Genomic DNA, 22790 nt, shown 5'->3' with positions numbered 1-22790 from the left:
CGTGTTTCTGCTTTTCACAGTTTCCCTTCTTTTTCCTGTCATTCCCCAGCTCCGGTTGTGGTCACTTCCGTAGTCGTCTCATTGTTTCTTAATTCTTGGCCGTCATTGTTCCTTTGTCTTTACTGCGTGGTTGTTCCAGCCCGGGTTTCGTGATACCATCAACTGCCTACAACCCAACAGGTTGTCTCTTAATCGATTCCTGAGCAGCAAGCCTGCTTTGACGCCCCAAAACCCTTCAGTACTTTTTCCCGTCTTCTCTTCTCGGGCAGGCCCTCGGAAACACTTTCAAGACATCTTTTCTTGGCTTTTGAATTCACACCGATACCAACATACTACATCACCAGCAGCACCACTCCCGACGGCACAGGAGAGATGCGCACATCAACGCTATTAATATGCGTTCTCTCGCTTGTGGCTGCCGCTGAGGCAGGTCCTGTCGGCATTCGACCACGGCGCTGGACGCAACCAGCGAAGTTCCCGAGGCAGGCGGGTACAGTCAGCGACTCGACTACCTTTTTAGCGTCGAGCGAGAGTGCTTCATCAAACAACAATGGCGAGGCCGCACTTGTCGTGTCATCAAGCGACGCATCGCTATTACCTACGACGACTGCCATTTCAACCGGCGCTGCTTCGGCGGCAACAACAGCCCAAGCATCGCAAACAGCTGGCTCGACGACGAGACAGCTGCCTTCTTCCTCGTTGACACCGAGTTCAAGCTCTGAAAGGTCTACCTTCTCGACGTCGACCATAGCAGCGATCCCATCCTCCAGCGCGGAAAGTCTGGCGTCGACCGGGGCGGGCAATGCTTCGCTGACCGACTCATCGAGCAGTACATTAACCACCGAGACTTCAGACAGCGTTGGCTCCGCATCTTCGTCGTCAGCGAGCTCGCAGAGTTCCGCGACATCGCTCCACAGCACCATCACCCTTCCTCTTGCAGGGATAAGCACCGGGAGACCTATTGTCACTCCCATCAGCCAGATCTCGACAGCGCTGTCGGCCACCACCTCGACAGGGGAAAGTTCTGGATCGTTGACCACCGACAGCTCCACAACCACCGCGCGGTCGGTATCGAGTAGCTCAAGCGGGCTGGGTTCGTCTGCAACGAGTTCTGGCGGTTCTTTCACTGCTACCACGTCGACATTGAGCTCCAGCCGCATCTTCGGTTCGACTTCTTCAACCCTCTCGGCAGGACCAAGCTTTTCCAGATCGTTGACCTCGTCGGCCACCCCAAGCTCTGCTGTGTCCGCTGGCGACTCGTCTACTGCTGTAGTGTCGGTCTCCAGCACCGCCAGCAGCTCCGGCTCGGCATCTTTGACTGTCTCGTCAGGGAGCATTTCAGGCTCACTAACCCGATCGACTACCCTGAGCCTCGGTTCTACCGGGAGCTCAACCACCGATACGGTATCAGCATCCAGCACCATTAACATCTCCGGCTCGGCATCCTCCACCGTCTCCTTGGGATCAAGCGCTTCGGGTTCCTTAACCCCGTCAGCGAGCCGATCAAGCAACTCGGGCTCACTGACCGGATCGACTGCCATGAGCTCTGCATTGTCTACCGGACTGTCCGCCACCACCAGCACCGCCTCTATCCGGCCCACCGTCGCGGGAACTCCCCACTCTGACATCCCAACAGTCATTGAGACCCCTCCATCGGCGACCGCCACCGTCTCTCCCGACGTCTACCAGCGCAACCTGCAGGAGGCCCGCGAGTACAACAACATCTTTGCAACCCTGGCCGAGCAGTCGGCCTGCACGCGGGGCCAGACGGCATGCGTTGCCGGAGGGCTCGGAATCTGCAACAACGGGGAGGCTTTCGAGGTGATTCCTTGTCGGGACCCCGGCACGGCTTGCTTTGCCCTGCCCATGAACACGACCGAGGGTGCGATTCTGGGCTGTACAGATATCGAGGCAGCTAGGCAGATCTTGGGGACGATTCCGGAGGGCATGGTGCCGAGTTCGTCGGCTGCTTCGTCTACTTCGGTTGGTTCGTCGACCAGCTCGACTGCGTCGTCGGCGGGTGCTACTGTGTCGACTACATCAACCGAGTTAACATCGTCGGCAATCTCCGGCTCTTCGCAATTCCCCAGCCTCTCCGCAACAGCCAGCACGACCGGCCGTAGGACTAGAACAACGACGGTGATTGTCACTACCGGTACTGGAACCACTACAGTGATAGTCAATCCCATCCCGACCAGGCCATCTTCCTTATCGTCCACTTCTGCCTTGACATTTACGTCTACCTTGGGATCGTCTTCGACCTCGAAGTCTACTTCTAGCTCGGGATCTACCGAAATCTCAGCATCTACTTCCCGCTCGAGATCTACTTCCACCTCGGAGTCTTCTTCCACCTCAGCAACGAGCACAACAACCAGCTCGGCAGGCCCCATGACAGACCCCATTACCCGCACTGCGACCTTGACCTTCGCCAGCAGCACAGCAACCATCACCCTCACAATCGACCCGGACACGACCGAATCCGACCCCGAACCGACCGCCGCGCCCTCCTCGCAACCACTACCCGAATTCTCGTTCGTCCCGCCGCCAGCCTTCACCATATCCTCGTTGGACTTCACGCCCGTGCCCCGCCCCTCGACAACGGCGACAACGACCAAGCCCTCGCTGGTCGTCATTCCCATCCCGAGCAGCACCAGCACCATCACCACCACCACCACCGCCGGCAGACCTGCCTTTGGGCTGCCGCCGACAGATATCACGACCACGACGACAGCGACCACGACGGCGCCCGGTGTAGCCAACGGCGCGGTGGATAGTAGTACTACTGTTACTGCTACTGCTATTACCACGATAAGCAGTAGTAGTAGCGGCGCGGATGTGGGTGAGGGGAGTGCAGGTCCTGCGGGGTCAGTGACTGTCGTCGTGACGGTGACGGAGAGGGAGACCGTGCGGGAGACCGTGACGGAGACGACGACTGCGACGGCGACGGCTATTGTAACGGCGGGGAGTGTTGTCATTGCCTGACCCGTGCGAGGTGTGCTTGCGTGTCGTTTTCGAATGATGATATAGTGCGCTTCCTTTTATTGCGTGTTCAGAGTGCCTTGAGCGACTGGAGACAGTGGGGAAGAGGAGTGAAATGACGGTCGGATGGGATATGTGTGCTGGACCCTTTTTTTCTTTTTCCTGCCACATCTTATAGCATAGTCCTTCCTTTCTTCTGTCTGCTTAGTATCGTTTGGTGGGTGATGTTGGCTCGGGAAAACTAAACCTGGTGTTAAAGACGTCAGTAATATCATCCACAACTCTGTTTTTCCGCGTCGGAATAGATAACTACCGGTAGGGCCAGTCCTTGATCTGATTAAAGAATGAGATGCTTATCAGCTGGATCGGCGTTGAGAGAGGAAGGAGCTAGACAGCTTTGAAAGTAGCAGATCCCGGTATATGGGCCAGTCTTTCACCGAATGCTCCCAGCTACTGAAGCGACAGCAAAATGATACTCCAGAGCAGAAAGATAAACCAGATACATGCATGCATACGGTACTCAGTCAAAGATTCCATCAAACAACCCCCGGCCCTTGAGCAACAATGCCACGAGCAAACCACATCCATGCAATGCAATGCGAACCACGTTCCGGCCCATGCCCCTGCCTCTTTTCATGCAAAACGCAACACCAAGCCCATGCACAAAGCCGTCATTCATGATTCTCAACAGTATATAAATACATCATCCCTCACCTCCTCCGCCTAAACCGGCTCCCATACCCCGGCCCGCCCTTGGCCCCCGAGTTCCGCAGCTTCAGCCGCTTGAAGTTGGCGTGCGCCGTCGCCTTGACCTTGCGCACCGCCCTCTTGACGACGCTCTCGCCCTTGTCGTTCTTGTCCTTGTCGCCCGGAGGAGGAAGGGCGGGGCTCTTTTGCTTGGTCTTCGCTGTTTTGACACGTTCTTCTTCTTCCTCATCAGAGTCGGAAGCGGCGTTAAAGTCGGCTTCGGAGGCGGAGGAGTCGAGGTCAGAGAGGCGAAGGTCCTCGCCGTGAGCTGCTGCTGCTGCTGTTGATTTGGTAGTGTTGGGTTGTGTCTCGTGAACGATGTCTTCTTCCTCCTCCTCTTCTTCTTGGTGCTCAGACTGCTGGGCAGGTCGTTTGGTTCTTGTCGGGCGCATGTTGAGAAGGCGTGTGGAGCGTTTCTGGCCGCGCTTTTTGAACGTGCGGAGCGGCTGCTGTTGTTGGTTCTGTCGGTTGTTGTCTTCATTGCTGCTGCCGTAGAGTCCTTCCTCGTCAAAGCCGGACAGGAAACCAACTCGCGGTTCGGTAGTCATCCGTGCTTGTTGTCCTTCCCCTTGAACCTGACTATCCCCCACCTCCACCAGCTCACCTCCCTTGTTCGCACTATCAACCCCATTCTTCTTCATACTCAACCCCGCAGCAGGACTATGAGCGCCGCCACTCATCTCCATCCCCATCTCCCTCAGAACCTCCTCCTCCTCACCAAACGCCTCCTCCTCCATCTTTCTCAACCCGGCCACCACACTGCTCAGGCTCCTCCTTCCGATTCCAGCACCCAACTTCCGAGGCAAGCGTAGCGGAACAATCTTCTTCCACGCCTCATCCGCATTCTCCAGCTCGGTACCTCCCCGGTCCTCGTCGAGCTCGTCCACGCTTGACAGCGCCAAGACAGCCGCGGCGGCGTCGGCAGTTGTGACGGTGCGCCGCCGTAAAAAGGAGGGTGTCGAGCTTGAGGCGGAGCCTGTCGGACTGTTGAGGGGCTGTTTGGAGATGCGGTTTGTGGAGGGGGTTCTGAAAGGGGTTGCTCCTGTTATTGTCGTCGTGGTGGTTATTCGCTTGGCGTGGCGGGCGTGGGCTGTGGTTGTGGTAGAAGACTGGAAGAGAAGGGTGGTAGTGGTGCGCTGGTGTTGCGGGGTGATGGCGCGGCCGGCTGTGGTTGTTGTCGTGGCTACTGTTGGGGCAAGAGGGTCAACGGTGCGCTGATTCCTTGGTGTCGCGGCGAGCAGGGTGGTGTTAGGTGGTGCTGACGAGGTTGTGGTAGACTTGGATGGGGTACGCCCAAGCAGGTCGAAGAGGCCGAGGACACGGCCGTCTTTTTGTGGTGTTGGGCTGATGGACGTAGGCACAGCACCCACAGGGGTGAGGCTGGTCCGGTTGAGCGATGGGGTGAGGACAGCATGGGCTGCTGAGGGTGTCTGCGCCCCTGATGGCGTGACCTGGATTTGGGAATGTGTCTGGTCCGGCTTGGTCCGCTTCGATGGGGTTTGTGGGGCAAGGGCAGCGTCGAATTGCTTCCTTTTGCGCTGCTGGTGGCCGTGGGCGGCTTCGACGGGACCCGATTGAAGAGACGGAACCCTGCCTGCAAGTATGTCCCTGAGGTTGTTGTACTGCTTGTATTTCTGCGCTTTTTCCCAGTTTGTTAGCAAGTAGTGAAAACTCAGCAAATGGAGAACTGCGACAAACGCATGAGCACCACGTACCAATGTCGGGATTCTGTTTGATGTCGTCGCGGCCTGGCTTCTTCCCCCCGTGTGCAATCGCCCAGTCGTTCTCCCATTTCTTCAACTCGGTGCGCAATTGCAATGACTTCTCCTCGTAGGCCCCTCTGGCCAGACCATCCATCGTGCTGTGCGGCATCAAGTCGATGTAGGGTTGCTGAGGATATGAGATTCTGTGTTGGGGGTAAATTTGGGTGAATGAGACGCGTACTTGACGCGTGGAAGGCGTGAACCCAGTCCGGCTATATATCGAGCCCCGCCCGACAGAAGAAGCTTAGCGGTGACAAGGACTTGCGAGTACTCTGCAGTTGTGGGGTTGTGCATCACTATCGCCCCACCAATACGTCGAAGTTGCACTTCCGTCAAACAACCTACCTCGAGCTCTTCTACAGGCCAGCCCATGGACGCAGAAGCGGGAGTCGACTGTTCCGAGGAAATTCAAGCCCAAGTATTGCAGACCACGCTCGCCGAGATCAAGACATCTCGACGAGACCCCCCCGGGTCGAGCGAACCCCACGAATGCTGCGTCATCTGTCTCGACTCCATTGCAGACACGGCCGCTGCCTTTCCTTGCGGCCATTCCCACTTTGACTTCCTCTGCCTCGTGAGTTGGCTGCAGGAACACCCAAACTGCCCGCTATGCAAAGCCAACGTTTACAAAGTCCGCTATGCCGACCCCCAGAAAGGCGAGGCCATCTACCGCGTGCCCAACGCCCCCAGACCCCGCCACAGCACGGCAAGGGATGAACGGGGAGCGGTGCAGAACAGACAGACACCCCTAGACCGTGCATCACGAAGGAGATTCTCATCCCAGAACGGACTGCTCCGAGGAACAGGCAGGAGATGCCCGCCGCCACCTCCTACTCCAGACGAAGCGATCCAACGCCGCCGCCACATCTACCGGCATCAGCTTTATTCCCTCCGTAAGCGACACCCCTCGTCCTCCCTTCTACTCAGTTACGTTCACTGGCTAAGCCTCTCACATCCTTCAGACATAGGCTCAAACCGCATCTCCCAATACCGCCCGCCGCCAACTCCCGTCCAATTCGCGTCCACCCCGCACCTCGTCTCCCGCGCTCGCCTCTGGATCCGCCGCGAGCTGCAAGTCTTTTCCTTCCTCTGCGACCCCGAACCCATCACCACTACAGAGAAACAACAACAACAAGACCAAGAAGAAGACCAGGAACAACGCAGCAATGTTATGATGCGCCGCCGCCGCCGCCGCAACAACGCAGAGTTCCTCCTCGAATATATCGTCGCCATCCTCAAGACAGTCGACCTTCAGGGCAGCGCGGGTCAGGCCGAGGCGATGCTGACCGATTTCCTGGGCCACGAGCACGCTCGCCTGTTCCTGCACGAGTTGCGCTGCTGGCTGCGGAGTCCTGCGCCGTCGCTCGCGGCGTGGGATCGCGAGGTGCAGTACCCCGATTCTTCGGAGCCCGAGCCTGTCGAGATTCCTGATCCGGTTTTGAGTGCTGGTGCGAGGAGGAGGAGGAATTCTCGTGCTGGTGCTAGTAGCGGGGTGTTTCCGGATGAGGAACGGGAACTTGGGGAGGAGGAAGAGGATGATGGGAGGAGAAAGTCGCGGCGGGATTGGGGCGGTGGAGATCACTGGCGGCCAAGAGGACGGCCGTTGAATGTGTGAGGAGCAAAAGGAAGCGGAGAAGGAGTGGTGGCGTAGGAGACGGGAGGCTGAGCAGCAAGGTGAGGAAGGACGTACAGGTGCAGAGATGAAGGAAAAAAAGGAAGACCATTGATGTGGATTCCTGAAGTGACCTTCCTTCAGCCATGTGCCGAGTCTGAGGGATGCCCGTTCCCGTTCAACTCGATACTCATGTCAGCGACTTGCTATGTACCCTAGACTTAAGGACGGGCATTGTGTCCCTTGTTCTAGAATAACCCCTCAATCTAGGCACGTTCTCTCTCATGGGGCAGTTTTGTAATGTGCCTTAATGAAGCTGAAGGGAGACAGAGCAGGAAACATCAGCACGATGACCTCAAACGTGAAGTAGAGCTGTTAAGCTGTAATGTCAACTCGTTTCGTCTTGTTGATGAGTTACTATCAATGATTTCACCCGCCGACCCTGCGCAGTCTTTATTCCTTCGCAACTCTTACCCAGCCAGTGATGAACTTAAATAGCCCAGAGCAACCCAACCGAACCCAGAACCAGGTAAACCACACTATAAAAACCTAGCGAGCACCCGACAAATCCAGTTTGAGGCCCTCTCAAAGAACAAGCTGATATCATTACCGCTCGCATGTAAGGCCGATGCGGACCAAGCCCTAGGGGCGCTATGAGCACGACCAAGCAGCCTATGAGGGAAAAAAGTGATAGATAGGTTAGGGGAAGGATGATGGTTGGATTGTGTGTCGCCCGGAGACCAAACCCTCGTATTCTTGCCAACCTTCTCCCTACCTTGCCCCTTCCCTCCCTTTCCTCCTTCCCCTTCTTCCGCCCACCGCTGCTCCAACTTTCTTCAGACATAAAGTTTACAAGGAACTGGAAACGAGACGAAAACCCCCAGCAAGCACCAGGATGGGTGCGCGTGGGTGTGTGTGTGATAGAATAATTACATGCCCTCGAACTCGCCGCCGAGGTCGTCCTCGTCCAAGTCACCCTCCTGGATCTCCTTCGCCATTTCGCGCTCGCGCTCGCGGGCCTCTTGGGCATTCTTCAGCTCCAGACGGTGCTGGTTCATGGGGAACCTCATGGCCTGTAACGTTGCATCTCCGTTAGTAACAAGAATATGAAGAAAAACAAAAAAGAACCTGGTGGTAGAGAGGGGGAACATACCTTCACGCTCTCGTCACGCAGCGCCAAACACGCGCGGATGCGGTCGTGGAACGCCTCGCCCGGCTCCCGCGTGGCATACACGTCGCCCACCTCCTTGCTCTTCATGAAGCCGCGCTCGCGATCGAGCGTCGCTTCGATCACGCCGTCGCGGATCGCCTTGGCCACAATGTACTCGGCGCTCTCCTCGGAGCCCAGGTGCAGACGGATGCAGATGTCACGCAGCGAGATGCGGCTGTAGCTGAGGCTCATCATGCGGATGCCCGTCTTGATGACGTTCTGCCGCAGGCGCAAAATCAGAGTGTAGGTGCCGTCGCGGCGGAACGTGTCGGCGTGCTCGGCAATGATGGTTTCAAAGTCTTCCAGGTTGCCCACCCGGACCGCTTGGACGAGCAGGAAGTAGGGGTGCAGCGCCGTCTCGTTGCCCGGCTGGCGGAAGGTCGCGCGGTCCGGGATGTCGCCCATGAGCAACTCCACGACGAGCAGGAGCTTTGTCGCGGTCTGGCTGAAACCGAGGGCGCAGGGGCTCGAGGGTGCCTTCCGTGTCGCCGCCGTCAGATGCTCGTGTGCCTCGGTGTAGCGGAGTTGAATGGCACGGGTTCGGCCGAGGTAGTAGAGGAAGCGGGCAACCTGGTTGTTTGCGGCATTCTCGGGAAACTGGGTGTGCGAGACCAAGAGGTCGGCTTGCGAGATGTGCGAGGTAAGGAGGTAGTTCCGGAGCAGGAGAACGATAACCGACGCCTGCGTGTCGACATCCTTGCGGAGCACGGCTGTCCGGAGCGCGGCAAGAAGTGTTGGGCGGATCGACACGACGGGAGACTGCGAGGAGGGCGGGAGCGGGGCGAGCTGCTCAGCAAACAACGAGTAGTAAAAGTACACCTTGGCGGAGAGGCTGTCAAGGGTGCGCCGGTTGACAGAGCGGATCCGGTCCACAAGGGAGTGCGAGAACTCGAAACCTTGCTGAAACTGTTTGCTGTCGTGCAACGCAACCTGTGTAAGGATACCCAAGAAGACATCCACTTCGGGGATGACCTCCTTGAACTCCTTCTTCGCGCTGTTCTTAGAGACAGCCTTGGGCTCGCTGTCAATCTCCATCTCCGGGCCGGATTGGCGGCCCAGCGACACGTTTGGCCGACCAATCGCATGCAGCATCTGCTTCGCGAGGTTGGCACTGGCTGAGGACGACGAGTAGGTCTCTGAGATGGCTTGGGCGAGAATGTCGGGCGTCAGGCGTTTGCGAATTGATGAGATGGACCGCAGGGCGCGCAGGGTGAATCTTGCGTCAAAGAGGGCGATGGCGCGGTCTAGGAGGGCGAAGTTGCTCTTGATATCTGTTCAGGCGGCCGTTAGTCAATTTCGGGCGGAGGCATTTCGCAGCAGATCAAGGTCGCATACCGCTGACGCTTTGGGCGAAGGGGTCGGCCTTGACCTCGCCCTCGGCAGCCTTCTCGGCGTCATCCATGACGACGTCACCCTCGGCATCGTTGGGCGGAGGGACCGACGACTGCTTTGACGCTTTTGAGGGTGGCACAACCACCGTCATCTCGTCGTCTCCGTCCTTCTTGCTCGCCTTCTTGCCCTTCGGTTTGAGGTCCTTGTCCGTCATGTCCTTTCCTCCCCGGTAACCGCCATTCTCGACGGGCTCTTTATCGGGGGTCTTGCCGGGCATGTCGGACTTGTTCAAGTCTGATGTCTCAAGTCCGTGGATAGTTATAAATCAGTATGAGCCCACCGACGGAGGATGTGGGTTGAGATAATGGATGGCGCTGGGAGATCGCGAAGCGCGCAGCGACTTGTTGGGTCCAAGGTCAGATGGATAACCTGCCAAGTTTGTTTGTTGGGGGGTGGCGGATGGAAGAGCTCAATGATCGGCCACGGCAAGCGGAACGCAGGTAGAGTGCCCGAGGCAACAGTGCACCGGCCTACAAGCAGTCAAGATTATAATCGCCGCGGTTGATGGAAGGTTGTTGTGCTTTGGGTTTGGTGATGCAGGAATGGGAGGTTCGAAAGGGTCGAGGCAGTCGGAGATTGGGAGAGCAGGTCGCCAAACGTGACACGATCCACGACGGGAGCGCCGACCGAAAGCTTCTGTTGCCCTGAATCTCAGGTATTGCATGTTGCAGCGCTACCTGTAAATGCGCGCTGATTGATAGTTGAGAGGAGTACCAGCTCGGGCCACAGTACTTGCACAAGCTGCACTGCCTGAATCGGCTGGCAACTGGAAACCAGTGGAGGCGGCTCGCCGCAGGCGACCCACTTGGGCTGGCTGGACACTTTGTGACGTTGTCGATTTGCTGCCTGCTGGGCCCTCAGCTTCTGGGTGTTTCTGCTCGTTGTCTTGACTCAGCCCAAAACCGACATCACTTTTAAATGTATCACATGATGGTCCAGATTCCTGACGCCTTCTCTGGGAACGACCTGACTCGGGCACTCTGATGTTCGTTATCACCCATTATTATACCTTATAATTTGTATGGGCTCCGACGAGATCAGGACATATCTTGGGATATGTATAGTCAGATTGTAATAGTTGCCCTTTCGGGTTATCCGCCGGGCGTCAATAAATTGTACCACATACCCTGCTCTGCGCCTTGGAGCACAGGGCTATCACGTCACCCAACGTAGGGATAGAACGGCGTCCAGAGCCCTGCCAATAAGCCAGTAAGATATCTGACCCAAGTCTCACCTCAAAACGCCAAGTCGCCAAAGTAAATAAACGCCGCTTGAATTATTGGTCTCCTCCTGTCCTATGGTCTCGTGGTAGCCCTGTATTCCCTTCCACCCCTAAACGCCAAGTCCCTCACGGTGTGAAATAGCATATTCATCGATTCATCCATCCCGCTCGGAGCTCAAGCGCCAGCTTCCCTTACGCCGGTTCCATACCGCCTCAGCCTTGTGATCAATAGCAAAGCATGCCGAGGTACAAGATATAAGACAAAGAGGGACAGACTGTCAAATATCACCCTTGCCAGGGACAACCTTGGCGGCCTGCACGGCGCTCATCTTCTTGATCCACGAGCTGTTGGGCTGCACCTTGCGCACCGTCCTCAGCTCTTCGCTAGAGTAGCCGGGGATGCGGATGTTGTAGGTGCGCTCCAGCACGAGCTGGATGTCGCGGATCTCGAGCACCTTGGAGCCGCGCTCCTTGGCGTTGCGGCAGGCCTGGTGCAGCACGTTGTCGACGAAGGAATCAGCCATATTGAGGACGGACTGCGCGGTTTTGATGCCGTTAGTAAACAAGAGACAACAAGCAACAATGATTGATGGATAGAAGAATGAATGCAAAACTTACCTCCTCCACCTCCGGAGTCAACAAATTCCCTTCCTGGCCCTCCGCCGTACCACCACAAACCTGGCGCACCAGCTCATCCAGCTTCTTCTTGTTGAGAATGCGCTCGCCTTCGCCTTCAAGCTGGAAGGCCGGCGTCTTGGGCAGGACGGGCTGGTTCATGACGCCGCCGCCGATGCCGCCGCCGCCGCTGTATGTGGGGCGGGGGGTGCTGCCAATGCCGCCAATGTTAGGGACCGGAGTCGGCATTTGCCCGGCTTTTTCGTGGAGCACTTTGGGAATCGGCAGTTTGGACTGGAGATTGTGCGCAGTGGGCTGCTGTTGCTGTTGCGCCGGGTGCGCGTGCGAGTGTCCTTGCTGTTGTTGCGATGCGCCGATTCCGCCGAGCGTTCCTGAGGCGGGACCGATTCCGGGCGCGGCTGTCGGGGTTGGAGGGACGCCTCCGGGCCGCGGCTGAGACGCCAGATTGACGGCAGCAGCGTGCGTGAGAGGTCGAATGTTCGCGTTTGCAGTTGTGGGCGTCGCCGATTGGGGCGTTTGAAGGCGAGCCGAATTCTGTGTCGGTGTTCCAGCCGAAGGAATTCCGCCAGCTGCTGCTGCGATGGCAGTGTTGAGAGGCGCCGGCAGCGGTTGTGTGCCGGGCTCGATTTTGATCGGTGGTTGCTGAAGTTGCTGCGCTGGCTGTGTCTGTTGGACAGGCTGTGCCGGAGGCGCTTGAGCGACTGAAGAGGGTTGCGCCTGTGCTGGTGTCGCCGGAGCTTGGACCTGCGACTGCGGTGACGGGCCGGGTTGCGCGGGAAGCGCGTTCACCACACCCGGCACGCGACTAGCTGCCATTGACTGCTTTTTGGCAGCCTCAATGGCGGCATTCACGGCAGCTGTGGAGCTCTGCATTGGACTTGTAGAAGCAGCGACCGGTGCCCCATTGCCCACTCCCTGCGCGGCAGGTTGAGCCACCCCTTGGGGCCCTGAAGTCTGCGGACGTGCCTGGTTGGCAACACCGGCGCCTGTGGCTCCATTCTGCGCGGACATCTGGTTGCCGCCGCCATACTGTTTCCTGACCGCGTTGGCAAACGTGATGGCGTCCTGGTACTGCTTGTGAAGCTGCGCCTTGCGCTCCTCCAGTTTCTTTCTCTCCTCCGGGGGCAGCGATGGATTATCCTGCAGCGTCTTCTCGATCGTCTTGGTCGCGCTGCGGGCGTTGTCCATCGAGTAGAGTGCCCTGGCGTATTTCTGCCGGATTTCCTCGAGCCATTTTGCCTTGTTTTGTACATCGGCCGGCGCTTGGAACTGCATCTCGTTGAGGTGACTTATGATGTGACCAGGCAGCGATCTCGCCTGGGCGGTCGCAGCAGCCAGGTGCGGCGCCTGGGCGCCTGACGCATGGGGCTGGGAAGCAGGATTGGCCATGTTGCTGGATTGCCCGCCGCCTGCTGGGGCGGCCGGGGCCTGCTGTCCATGCGGAGCAGCTTGAGCTTGGCCGGGCTGCTGCTGAAGAGACGGCTGCTGCGGTAGTTGTTGTTGGTGTTGCTGCAGTTGCTGCGCTTGCTGTTGTGGTTGCTGCTGTAGCTGCTGCAGCGGCTGTTGCGGCGCGTTCTGCTGTTGCTGTTGTTGCTGCTGAAGCATCGCGCGACGCTGGTTTAGCTTCCCCATAAGCATCTTGCCAAAGTCGGAGATCTTCTTCTCAGCGTCCAGTCGTTGCTGAGACCCGGGAAGTGCGCTGTCATGGATTTTCCACAGGCCAGCAAGGCCTTTCTCGTACTTAACCTTTTCGTCTTCGTTGAGAATGCTGATTTGTCGCATCTGTTCGGGCCGGTATAGGAAGGGTCCTTGCTGTCGGTTCGGGGCGCCGGCGGCCTGGGCACTCGGAGCATTGGGACGCCCCGCCACGCCCTGGCTGCCGGGTTGTGGGTTCATGTTCCACTGATGTACCCCGTGAATGACCAAGATGTTTAAAAGGCTGGCGCGCGCCGTGGGAAATGGTGTGGGAAAACACAGGATTGAGGCGATGCTCGGTATTCAACGTTGGACAGGACTTGTGCAGGCTTGGTCGACTTCACCCCGCCGTTGCTGGGACGAGTTCGGGTAATCGGTGGATAAGTCGTCAGAATCAAGGAGAGAAGACGAACTACTTGGGTTTGATTCCGGATTTGACGAGAAGGAGGAGGTTAAAACGCGCGAGAGTGATAAGATGCATAGGATGTTCGTCTGCACGGATGATTCCCTCGGTCATCATGGTGGAACCCCTGAAGGCCGAAGCCTTACGTGGTTGGCGAGGTGCTGCACGGCCGTTGATTGGTTAGCCTCGTAATCATGTTCACACACCCAGGCACAGACGAAGGTGACACGAACCAGAGACCACACATCCCCGTCCTTCTTCTGCGTCTTAATCTGCATCAGCTCGTTGCGCGCCCGCCGGTACAATACCATGTTGGACATGTCGACGACCAGTTCCAGAATGCTGCCGTCGAGTCAAAATCCGTACCGCCGCAGCAAACGCCTTCGGTGTCGAGCGGTGCACCGTCCGAATACAGCCAACTTCCTCTAGGCGCAGTGCCCACTCGCGACCTGGCATCGGCGTCCATGCTTGGCGCAAAGATGGCGACAGCGGGGGTTCGATGCTATCTGAAACTTGCAGCCATGTTTGCCTCATGATCACCCATCCAACATCAGCTCCTTTCTTCATTGTTTCTCCCATGAGATTGCACCGCACGCGGCTGAGCGAGATGGATCGGCAATCATTATTAAGGACCTTCTGCAAACACACGCGCACCCAGATTTCAGCTCCGGCCATTCAATGCAAGGGACGTCCATGCCCTATACACTGGCCACATGGAAATGCTCTCTAAGGTATAGAAACTTAGAAATGCCTCAAGTCTATCCCGCATTTCAGAACCCAGAGCAGCCGGTAAACAGAAAGTCGCGCGGTACAGTAGGAGTACTCCGGTCCAGATGTCACCCAACCTGCCCGCCGTATGGACTACATGAGGTGCCATGAACTCGAGATTCAAAAGGGTTTGATGAACAAGCCTGTGCTTTCCGCCTCCCAAGAATCGCAGTCCCCAGTCTATCAGGTATCATCAGCCATAAGTGATACATGCGCGCCGCAGCCAAACCCATGAAACATAGCTCTTGTTTTAACGTTTCGTTTTTTTTTCTGCCGCCTCACCCCGTGCGTCTAAAACTGCAGCTTTCCATTTCCGCCTTGAGGCTCCCGTGATGATGGTTAGTTGAGGAATAGGTCAGTGCCGAGGGGTGCTCCGTTGGAAGCCAGCAAATTGAGTCCGTTGCCGAGTGGCTCATTAGGCCGTGGGTATGTCGTGTGTCTCGCAAAGCCCCAACAACAAACTGCCATTATCAGAAGACAATGCACAGGAAAGATGCCGTATGACCCCCAGCATCACAAAGTACATAATCCAGGTGAATCGCCACCGCAGTCGGATTTGATATCATCACATCATCGGCTGGCATCGTTATCGTCGTTGGCGTCATCATCAAAAGTGGAGGATGAAATGAAAGATGCCGATAAGAGGGGTTATGGTCAACAGACCGAGCCGGGCCTTCCCATAATTCCCTCAGGCATCGCCGAATAATGACAAGGCAGCTGGGTGCCATCATGGGGAATCAACCTCCATGCTAACGTATTCATAGTAAGGAAGCTCGCGTGCGAGCGACTCGCCAATGAAGATCTCGTCCTCGCTCGAGTTGGGCTCGTCGAGCTCGTCGATCCTGGGCGGCGGGGGATCCTGAAACTGCAAACTGTGTCGGTCGCCAACCCTCCGCCGCAGGCGACGTGCGCTGGAGCCTGCTTCCTCGGCGCCCAAAAAAGATCGGATGTCCTCGCGGTCCGTGTCGCTGCCGATGCTCTCGCTGATGGTCCGCTTGCCGATGCTGCCTGAGCTCATGCGCTGGCGCCTCCTTTCGGCGCGCCGCTTGATTAGGAATGCGTGAACCTCATCCGGGTCCAGGTCTGATTCGGATGAGCCATCGCTGCAGTTGAGGTTGCCGAGGTTGTACATCATCTTTTGGTCGATCTCAGGCCGATTTCGCGACGTTGAGCGGCTGCGGTCTGATTCGGCGTATTCTATGGCGCAAGGCCGGACCACGCCGGGCCGCTCGCCGTCGCTGTCACCAAAGTCGCTCAACTCCTCGACGATGAGCTCGGTCTGTGTCACAATGCGGCCTATCCTTGCTTCCGGCGCGAGTGGGGCCAATCCCGATCGCCGGTCTTGGGTCGCCAACCGCAAAACGCCGACTGCGGCAATCGAGCCCTCCGAATCCTCCGAATCTGATGACGCCGCAGACGACGAGCTGCTAGGGCATGGCGAGAGCTGGTCGGGGCGAATCGCATTCTCGTGGCTGGCAGCCAGCCCATTGACCGCCGTATTGGTTGTCGACAGTGGCGGCGCCATTGGACGAAGAGGAACCCGTGGCGGCAACTCCCCCGGCGGGGGACTGCTCTTGCGGCCAAAAACAGGAGACGTGGTCCTGGGTGTTTCTGGCGGGGAGGATGGCCCCACGTTTTGAAATAATTTTGACCTTGTCGTCTTTGGCCACATTGTTTGGGCGAGTTGTGCTGCAGCCCGGACGATGTCGGGTGCGCTTCGACCTTCCAATGACTGCCGTGGCAGCGTGGTACGGAGTATTGCAGTCCTTCCACCAGGGGCCCTTCTCGCGGGATCTTATCGATTTTGCCCTTGCAAGTGTGGGGTAGAAGGTGAGATGGCGGGGCCGACGAGAAAAAGAAAATGAGAGTTGAGGGAGCAGGATCAGGGCGTCAGCACCCAAAGAATGAACCTCCAGTGAGGAGAAGATATGGGCTTTTTGTTGGTTGTCATGATAATTCCCGTTAAAAGCTTAGGTGCAGGATGCGCGCAGGTCAGGCTGATTTTCCGATATTGCTCTTGGGGGGAAATCGGAGCAGAAGCAGCTGAGCAATTGGGTTGCGGGGGGTGAGTGGGAGGGGGGGAAGCGGTGCTCTCGGTGCCACGGGAGACGTGCGCCGTTGCGCTGCTTGGTCGAGGTGCGCTGGCTTGCGCAATTGCCTGGGTGCCAGCAGCTCTGGGGGCAACTCGTCGGAGGGGCGGGACGGTCAGTTGTCCCTTGTGATGGAGGTAGGGATACAGTCGAGGTAGGACAAGATGCCGTGATCTCAAAGACCCGTTCCCGGTAGAGGACCGCGGTGTGGTTTTGGCTATTTTAAAGACGTAGGCCCTGCCGTCTGGGCTCCGATAATGGGCTAAATTTTCCCACGACTACGAACTACGGTTGAGCATCGGGCCGAAGTTCCATCGTAGGTTTGTGGTATATCCAGTGTGCCCCTTGCTGCCGGGCATGGAGCCCCTAAAGGAAAACAGCAGGATAGAAAAGAGCGAGTCTCTGTTGGTCCTGTCGACCTGGTGCCGTATGGAGACGTAGCGGCAGCTTGGGCAGCAATGCTCCAGCGAGCCCCTGACTCACTCTCAGGGAAAGGCCGCAAGCGAGAGGCTCTAACCTATGAAGACGGGACGTACAGCGCGAGACCGGAGGTTGGCGTTAGTGGATTCGAGGGACTGTCTACCGGCTTCATGCGGTGTCACGAAAGGTCGTGGTGGCGGTTGAGGTATCCAGCTTGTCAAACTGCGCAACAGAGCAAAGAAAGATGCGATGCAGGTTCTGCGCTTTGCCGTCCGCCATCCACGATTGCCCTCCACGAGCCGGCGTCGAATCAGGGGTCCAACTGCCACCGAAAGAGGTGAAGTCCAGGCCGATTTTCCTGCAGCACCTCTCCTCCAGCGGCAAGCATGCCCAATGAGTGGAAGGAAAACTACCATGATGAGCGCTGCAAGGAGCAGCAGATGGCATCCTCCCAGCTGGGGAGTTACGGCCATTGCTTGAGCAAATCAAGAAGCCGGTCGAAGGTTGTCGAGCATTTCGCGAACGCGCGTTCAGAGTTTTCGCCGGCATAGTCGCCGACATACTTAAACCCAATGCACGTTCCGCATTCGAGCAAAGGATGATTGCCATTACTTGTCTGGGGGTGGATGGACTGATCTGAGGACCACGAAGGCCAAGCTGTATCTGATGCAGGGTGGAGCTGGAACGAGTACAAGAGATGCCGTTGGGCTCCATGCCCCAGCTATCCAGATAAGGGAGTGCATTTACAAGTCTGAGACGGAAATGTATTACAAAGAAATCGGGGCAGCTGGAGGTAAACGCAACAGTGTTGCGGCGTATCCATTGCGAACGTAAAAGTGTGACAGTTGATGACCTGAGACGAGGTTTGCTCAACCTCAAAGGGCAGCGGCTGGCTGCTTAGGTAAGGTGAGGAAGTCCTCCGGCCAAGTCCTCCTTAGATATGCGGGGTGTTCTGGGCATGGTGGTCGAGCTTGGAGGCCAGGGGCAACCGTCATGCCAAGAGAACCGAGCCCATAGCAAACACCGGCATCGCCGTCAAACCACTACTGGAATACTTCAAACGACTGCAGCTTTCACAATGTCACTTCTTTCAGCTCATCTAGAGCAAATATGCATATCATGTCATGGAATTGACAGCCTTCCGTAAGATTCCATGGACCATAGCACCGCCGCTTTCCCCCACAAAAAAGACCGAGAGGACACAATTCCAGCTGACACAAAACACCAGCTTCCCACCCCCAAAGATCTTTACAAACGCCCTCCTCTCCAACCCAGACATCACATCCCTAATCCGCGACACCGAAGCCCACGAACGCGCCCTCTTCTCCGTGCCCCCACCCCCACCTCCCCTTTCAACAACAACACGTCAGAACAACCCCGACGCGCACCCCGCAAAACCCTCCGCCCGCCGCCAAACCATATTCAACGTCGCCGCAGGCGAGGTGATCACTGGACCACCACCAAACTCAACCCGCACGGCACCCACCGCACGCCGTAACACGGCCGTGGCGGCCGTCCTGGGCGGGGACCTGCACGCGCAGATTATGCGGCGTGGTGGCGGCGGTGCTGGAGACGGCGGTGGCCGAACAGCAGGAGGAGGAGGAGGCGGAGACGTGGACATTGAGGTGCTACTGCACGGCGCCGAGAAGCTGTGCGCCGTGTATCCGCTCTCCGGCGCGCTCGAGCGCATTCCCGCGCAGCGGGCCAAGTATGCGCAGCAGAGCAACACACTGGCGTACTACGAGGGCAAGGTAGCGGAGCAGCAGGAGGCTCTGGAGAGGATGAATTTGGAGAGGGTGTTGGACGAAGAGGAGGTGGATGAGGAGGGGCAGGAGGAGGAAGAAGGGGAGGGTAAGGCGGTCATGACAGAGGAAGATCTGAGAAGGGAGGAGGAGGAAGTCAGGGCGCTGAATAAGAGGAAGAGGGAGTTGCAGGCGAAATTGCGCACGATTGAGAGTGATCTTGGAGGGCTGCTCAACATTTGAGGTCGACAAGTAGCTCTCTCTCCGAGACACGATTCGCAGCATGGCCCCGTGAACGGTTTGGGAAGTGTGCTTTAGCGCGGCTTGGAATTGAAAGACGGTCAGTAAATCCATGCTAGCATGTTACCCCCTCTGCAGAACCCGTGCTGACATCTGGCGAAGTCTTCTTGGCCCGCGCAAACACGTCAAGGAACGTCTGCACATCCTGGGCTCCTTGCACTTGATACCGGCCGTTTATGGTGAAGTTAGGAACGCCGTGAATGCCCTCGCTGTATGCCTTCTCGACTTCACGATCGACCTCTTTCCCGCCCTTGCCCTCGCTGAGCCAGTCCTCCACCTCCGCCCTGTCCAGACCAGCCTTCTCACCGGCCGCCACCAGCGCTTCCTGCGACGTGATGTCGGCATCCTCTTCAAAATGGCTCTTGAAAAGCGCCGATATGACTCGATTCTCGGTCTCGTTGGACTTTGTCTTGGCCAGCTGCACGAGCCGGTGGGCGTCGCGAGTGTTGCCAATCTTGCCCTGCAGCGAGAATTTGATGCCCTCGGCCTCGCCGAGCGTCTTGAGGTGGGCGGTGGCCATGGCCATGCGCTCGGGCCCAAATTTTCTGGCCAAATGGACGTTGCGGTCGATGCCGGTCTTGGGCAGGGTAGGATCGAGATAGAAGGGGTGCCAGGTTATAGTAAAGATATCATTCGCGCCACCGGGAACGTCCTTCTTGTACGTCTCAATGGCGCGTTCAAGGCGCTTCTTGCCTACATAGCACTTGAGTGCACGGATTAATGATAGACAGCGTGGGACTGACAGGGGTGTCAACTCACCCAAGGGCAGATAGCGTCGGAAACGATCTTGATATTGAAGTTGGTCATGGTTCTGGCGACAAAGTGCGCAACAAGCGGTTCGGTTGGTAGGTATCCTGTTGGATGCTGTTGTTCCAAACGAGCAACAAAAATGGGAATAACTTCGAGTTTAAATCGCCCCTCAAATGGATTTCAGTCACACAAGAGTTCACTTGATGACAAATCGGGTTCAACCTCGAGAGTCCCCGAACAGTTACCGAACCCGGTGGACGGAACAATGGCGTCTTGAGCTAAAACGTAACCCATGAAATTATCATGACACTGTAAGTTGGTGCAGAGGCTTGTAACAAACATGTTATAGTTTGCTAGGGGATGGTGCCATCGTGAACCCTCCGCCAAAGCACTTTGACTCGGGATGCTCAAAGTGTCGCCGATCGAATGCCAAGACGCTGAAAGAGCTGTTTACCAACAACATGCACGGAGTATCCGTAAGGCTGTTTCCAACGTCGGCTGCTGAGGCAGCTTTGTTCCGCAAAGTGACCCCAGGGAATTAAGACGTGGTGGTTGTCCTGCAAAAGGTGTTTTGTGTCTTTTGATGCCACTGCAGGCTGAAGGATTCGTGGGCCTACTTTAGACAGTTGCGTCACTGTCACTAAGTGGGGCAATTGACGGACCCTGGCTGTGCAACTCCTGCCAAGACCAGCCCTGGCGCAACCTTGCTGATTGAGTGCCCGGCCAACGGGCTGAAAGTAAATAAAAGTCGGGTGGTTGGGACAACCGCATCAGGGATGCCGCCCGTTCAGTCGCACCTTTGCATCCTAGGCACTTGGAAATCGGATGGCGGGCTAGACTCTTCCCCCTTCTGATCCTGTTCGCAATTCTCCAATTTCTCTTTGAACAAAGATTAACTGCCCATTCCAGCCACCGACATTCGTTGCGCCGATCGAGGGACTTCGTCGCAAGGTGAGTTCGTCCTCAACTTCCACTTTCTTTCCGCATGCCAATGTGTAGCACGTTTCCCACATTTCTTACTTTCCTCTTCTGCATCCCGTACGCATCCTAACGCTTGTGTTGCGCAGTCAGGAAGGCCAGCCAACGTCTGGCCCCAAGCAAACCAGTGTGGTATCACCCGTCACCTGTAACCCAAGCTGTCTGTCTCCACGTCTGTTTGTCCAACAGTTTGACTTTTGGCTAGAGGTGGCAGCCCTCTCCTTAATATCAACTGTATAGATTTCCTCAGTCTCTCGATCAACCGCCACTTGGTTCGCCCGTTGCCGCAGCGTGCCTCGCTTCCCGAGCCGACAGAGACCGTCGACCGAGACACTCAGCGAGACGAGACACGGAAGAGGCTGCCTGCCGCATTCCAGCGCGGCATTGGCGCTAGGGTCATTGCCCCAGGGGATAGTCAGCCTACTACCGGGACGACGTTCGCAAGCTTTGGTCAGCGCTGTCGCCGCCGGCGCAATCCACCCCAACCGTCACTCCGAAGCTCGCGGAGGACCGGTGTGGGTTCTACGAGCAGCATCGCAGAGTCGAGCAGTAGAAGGATACCACAAATACGCCCAAGATGGCAACCAGATTTCAGTTAGGGTGGTATCGTAAGTGCAACGAGATATCCGAGTCATTCCCACATGGCGCATTCCTGGCTGGAATGGGAGAGATAGACCTGGCATTCCTGACTGACGCGCTCTATAGGATGGGTACCATTCCTGGGTTACCACCACGTGTTGATGATTCTGATAGCCGTGGCAATAATATTGTTGTGTAAGTTCAACGCCCCTTTCCCACTCCCGGTCCCTCTCGCAACCACCATGGCTGACCACCCCTCACCACAGCGCTGCTTCTCGCCGGGTGTTCATCCTCGTCACCCCTGATCCCGGACATCTTCCTCTTGTCGCTCTATTACCAGCGCTACACGGCCGTGCCCGACACAGCACAGGTCGACTACAACGTCAACAACGCCATCGCCAACATCGTCGGCGGTGCGCGTCTGCAGGCCCGCGTGGGCTATTTCGGCATCTGCGTGAGCCCCGACGGCGGCTCCTGGTTGTGTAGCAACAACGCGACGACGCTGGCGAACGAGGTCTCGGTCGACCAGGATCCGCTCAACCTCATTTGGCTGGCCAGCCAGTTCAAAGACATGATTGTGTTTCCCTACCTGCTGTGAGCCTCTCGCTTTCACTACCCTTCATGAACATTTTTAGCCGCAGTCTGCTAACACTCTGCCAAACAGCATCATCGCAATCATCTTCGCCTTCATCTGCCTCCTCCTCCTGGCCACCTTCCCCGGCTGGCACGAGGAAGAAGACAGCGAAGGTTCCGAGCGCGAGGTCAAACCCTTCCCCTCCCGCCCCGTCAGCCAGGTCGCGCTGGCCATCATCTTCATCGCCTCCATCTTTGTGCTGGTCTCGGTTCTCTGGCAACATACGGCGTCGGTCGCGGCTAGCATCATCGCCCAGGACCTCGGCAACGGCAGCGTGCTCTCGGGCGTGGGTAGTTCTGCCATGGTCATGGGCTGGTTCAGCTTCACGCTGCTCATCATTGTCACAATCGGCTTGCTGGTCATGATATTGAGCATGCAGGTGCTGGAGCATATTATGGATTGATGAATGCGCCCGGAGGCTCAGACGTACATACGAGGGAGGGGATGGGGCATGGAGCAAAGAGGTTGTGTTCTGATTTACGGCTACGCTACGCTACGTATGGCTTGTATGACGGGATGAGTCTGGGATGACGATGATAGGGTTATGGGATTGGGAAATGTGATGGATGGTACATATGATGCGAACTGGGGCAAACACAACGGAACCAGCCAGCCCATGAGATGGGATGTCTGAATGCGCCGGCACCAAGTCTCGCGACTTGTGGATGACGGTCTCACCACGATGGAGTTGGGGGAAGGGAGGATACGATGCCACCCGTGCCCAGTCTCTGGTCCGGCCATATCACGATATGGGAGGGTTGGTTGTTCTTATGGGGGAGCATGTTGTTTTTGTATTTGTGTTTATTCTCCTCGACTCAAGATGTGCAAATAATGGGTAGAAGGCGACCAGAGTGGTCGTTGGATGGGAGA

At 57.1% G+C, this 22790-nt stretch overlaps 12 protein-coding genes across 12 annotated transcripts; 5 read left to right on the top strand and 7 right to left on the bottom strand.

Annotated features, from left to right (window-relative positions):
- Window positions 1-332: 332 nt before the first annotated feature.
- N657DRAFT_680329 (uncharacterized protein) lies at window positions 333-1337 on the bottom strand (the record flags this gene model as incomplete). Its single annotated transcript, XM_062796275.1, has 1 exon — window positions 333-1337. One exon carries the CDS (start codon window positions 1335-1337, stop codon window positions 333-335), a length of 1005 nt encoding a protein of 334 aa, XP_062648090.1.
- Window positions 1338-1539: 202 nt separating this feature from the next.
- N657DRAFT_680328 (uncharacterized protein) lies at window positions 1540-2279 on the top strand (the record flags this gene model as incomplete). Its single annotated transcript, XM_062796274.1, has 3 exons — window positions 1540-1882; window positions 1945-2119; window positions 2174-2279. The coding sequence occupies 3 exons, from the start codon at window positions 1540-1542 to the stop codon at window positions 2277-2279; spliced, it is 624 nt and encodes a 207-aa protein (XP_062648089.1).
- Window positions 2280-2388: 109 nt separating this feature from the next.
- N657DRAFT_680327 (uncharacterized protein) lies at window positions 2389-2982 on the top strand (the record flags this gene model as incomplete). Its single annotated transcript, XM_062796273.1, has 1 exon — window positions 2389-2982. The coding sequence occupies one exon, from the start codon at window positions 2389-2391 to the stop codon at window positions 2980-2982; it is 594 nt and encodes a 197-aa protein (XP_062648088.1).
- A 707-nt stretch (window positions 2983-3689) lies between these two features.
- On the bottom strand, window positions 3690-5583 carry N657DRAFT_655602 (uncharacterized protein; the record flags this gene model as incomplete). The annotated part of the gene is made up of 2 exons (XM_062794618.1): window positions 3690-5365; window positions 5442-5583. 2 exons carry the CDS (start codon window positions 5581-5583, stop codon window positions 3690-3692), a joined length of 1818 nt encoding a protein of 605 aa, XP_062648087.1.
- Window positions 5584-5838: 255 nt separating this feature from the next.
- On the top strand, window positions 5839-7327 carry N657DRAFT_644539 (uncharacterized protein). The gene is made up of 2 exons (XM_062792781.1): window positions 5839-6382; window positions 6452-7327. The coding sequence occupies exons 1-2, from the start codon at window positions 5860-5862 to the stop codon at window positions 7102-7104; spliced, it is 1176 nt and encodes a 391-aa protein (XP_062648086.1). The 5' UTR covers window positions 5839-5859; the 3' UTR covers window positions 7105-7327.
- A 703-nt stretch (window positions 7328-8030) lies between these two features.
- On the bottom strand, window positions 8031-9920 carry N657DRAFT_571563 (uncharacterized protein; the record flags this gene model as incomplete). Its single annotated transcript, XM_062788813.1, has 3 exons — window positions 8031-8174; window positions 8255-9582; window positions 9647-9920. 3 exons carry the CDS (start codon window positions 9918-9920, stop codon window positions 8031-8033), a joined length of 1746 nt encoding a protein of 581 aa, XP_062648085.1.
- A 910-nt stretch (window positions 9921-10830) lies between these two features.
- Window positions 10831-13778, bottom strand: N657DRAFT_617398 (uncharacterized protein). Its single transcript, XM_062790520.1, has 2 exons — window positions 11544-13778; window positions 10831-11461 (listed from the first exon to the last, which is right to left on the bottom strand). Exons 1-2 carry the CDS (start codon window positions 13455-13457, stop codon window positions 11204-11206), a joined length of 2172 nt encoding a protein of 723 aa, XP_062648084.1. The 5' UTR covers window positions 13458-13778; the 3' UTR covers window positions 10831-11203.
- On the bottom strand, window positions 13656-14414 carry N657DRAFT_387680 (uncharacterized protein). Its single transcript, XM_062787131.1, has 2 exons — window positions 13893-14414; window positions 13656-13820 (listed from the first exon to the last, which is right to left on the bottom strand). The coding sequence occupies exon 1, from the start codon at window positions 14332-14334 to the stop codon at window positions 13927-13929; it is 408 nt and encodes a 135-aa protein (XP_062648083.1). The 5' UTR covers window positions 14335-14414; the 3' UTR covers window positions 13656-13820; window positions 13893-13926.
- A 740-nt stretch (window positions 14415-15154) lies between these two features.
- N657DRAFT_571210 (uncharacterized protein) lies at window positions 15155-16099 on the bottom strand (the record flags this gene model as incomplete). Its single annotated transcript, XM_062788797.1, has 1 exon — window positions 15155-16099. One exon carries the CDS (start codon window positions 16097-16099, stop codon window positions 15155-15157), a length of 945 nt encoding a protein of 314 aa, XP_062648082.1.
- Window positions 16100-18015: 1916 nt separating this feature from the next.
- Window positions 18016-18922, top strand: N657DRAFT_572296 (DASH complex, subunit Spc34; the record flags this gene model as incomplete). Its single annotated transcript, XM_062788880.1, has 2 exons — window positions 18016-18080; window positions 18166-18922. 2 exons carry the CDS (start codon window positions 18016-18018, stop codon window positions 18920-18922), a joined length of 822 nt encoding a protein of 273 aa, XP_062648081.1.
- A 112-nt stretch (window positions 18923-19034) lies between these two features.
- N657DRAFT_572072 (thioredoxin-like protein) lies at window positions 19035-19786 on the bottom strand (the record flags this gene model as incomplete). The annotated part of the gene is made up of 2 exons (XM_062788857.1): window positions 19035-19682; window positions 19739-19786. 2 exons carry the CDS (start codon window positions 19784-19786, stop codon window positions 19035-19037), a joined length of 696 nt encoding a protein of 231 aa, XP_062648080.1.
- A 1227-nt stretch (window positions 19787-21013) lies between these two features.
- On the top strand, window positions 21014-22476 carry N657DRAFT_387669 (membrane fusion mating protein FIG1). Its single transcript, XM_062787130.1, has 4 exons — window positions 21014-21315; window positions 21413-21481; window positions 21553-21880; window positions 21951-22476. Exons 1-4 carry the CDS (start codon window positions 21285-21287, stop codon window positions 22321-22323), a joined length of 801 nt encoding a protein of 266 aa, XP_062648079.1. The 5' UTR covers window positions 21014-21284; the 3' UTR covers window positions 22324-22476.
- The last annotated feature ends 314 nt before the right edge of the window (window positions 22477-22790 follow it).

Source organism: Parathielavia appendiculata (genome assembly GCF_033297405.1).
Source record: "Parathielavia appendiculata strain CBS 731.68 unplaced genomic scaffold N657scaffold_5, whole genome shotgun sequence".
Taxonomy (NCBI): Eukaryota; Fungi; Ascomycota; class Sordariomycetes; order Sordariales; family Chaetomiaceae; genus Parathielavia; species Parathielavia appendiculata.
Note: the sequence above shows the minus strand (reverse complement) of the source record. Positions and strands in the feature narration are given on the sequence as shown.

Coding starts and splice junctions, on each gene's coding strand:
- N657DRAFT_644539 (XM_062792781.1), top strand. CDS start 5,860: ATGGACGCAGAAGCGGGAGTCGACTGTTCCGAGGAAATTCAAGCCCAA. Junction 6,383..6,451: donor GCATCAGCTTTATTCCCTCC/GTAAGCGACACC, acceptor CACATCCTTCAG/ACATAGGCTCAAACCGCATC.
- N657DRAFT_617398 (XM_062790520.1), bottom strand. CDS start 13,457: ATGAACCCACAACCCGGCAGCCAGGGCGTGGCGGGGCGTCCCAATGCT. Junction 11,462..11,543: donor TGACTCCGGAGGTGGAGGAG/GTAAGTTTTGCA, acceptor AAAACCGCGCAG/TCCGTCCTCAATATGGCTGA.
- N657DRAFT_387680 (XM_062787131.1), bottom strand. CDS start 14,334: ATGGCCGGAGCTGAAATCTGGGTGCGCGTGTGTTTGCAGAAGGTCCTT.
- N657DRAFT_387669 (XM_062787130.1), top strand. CDS start 21,285: ATGGCAACCAGATTTCAGTTAGGGTGGTATC. Junction 21,316..21,412: donor ATTTCAGTTAGGGTGGTATC/GTAAGTGCAACG, acceptor CGCGCTCTATAG/GATGGGTACCATTCCTGGGT. Junction 21,881..21,950: donor ATTGTGTTTCCCTACCTGCT/GTGAGCCTCTCG, acceptor TCTGCCAAACAG/CATCATCGCAATCATCTTCG.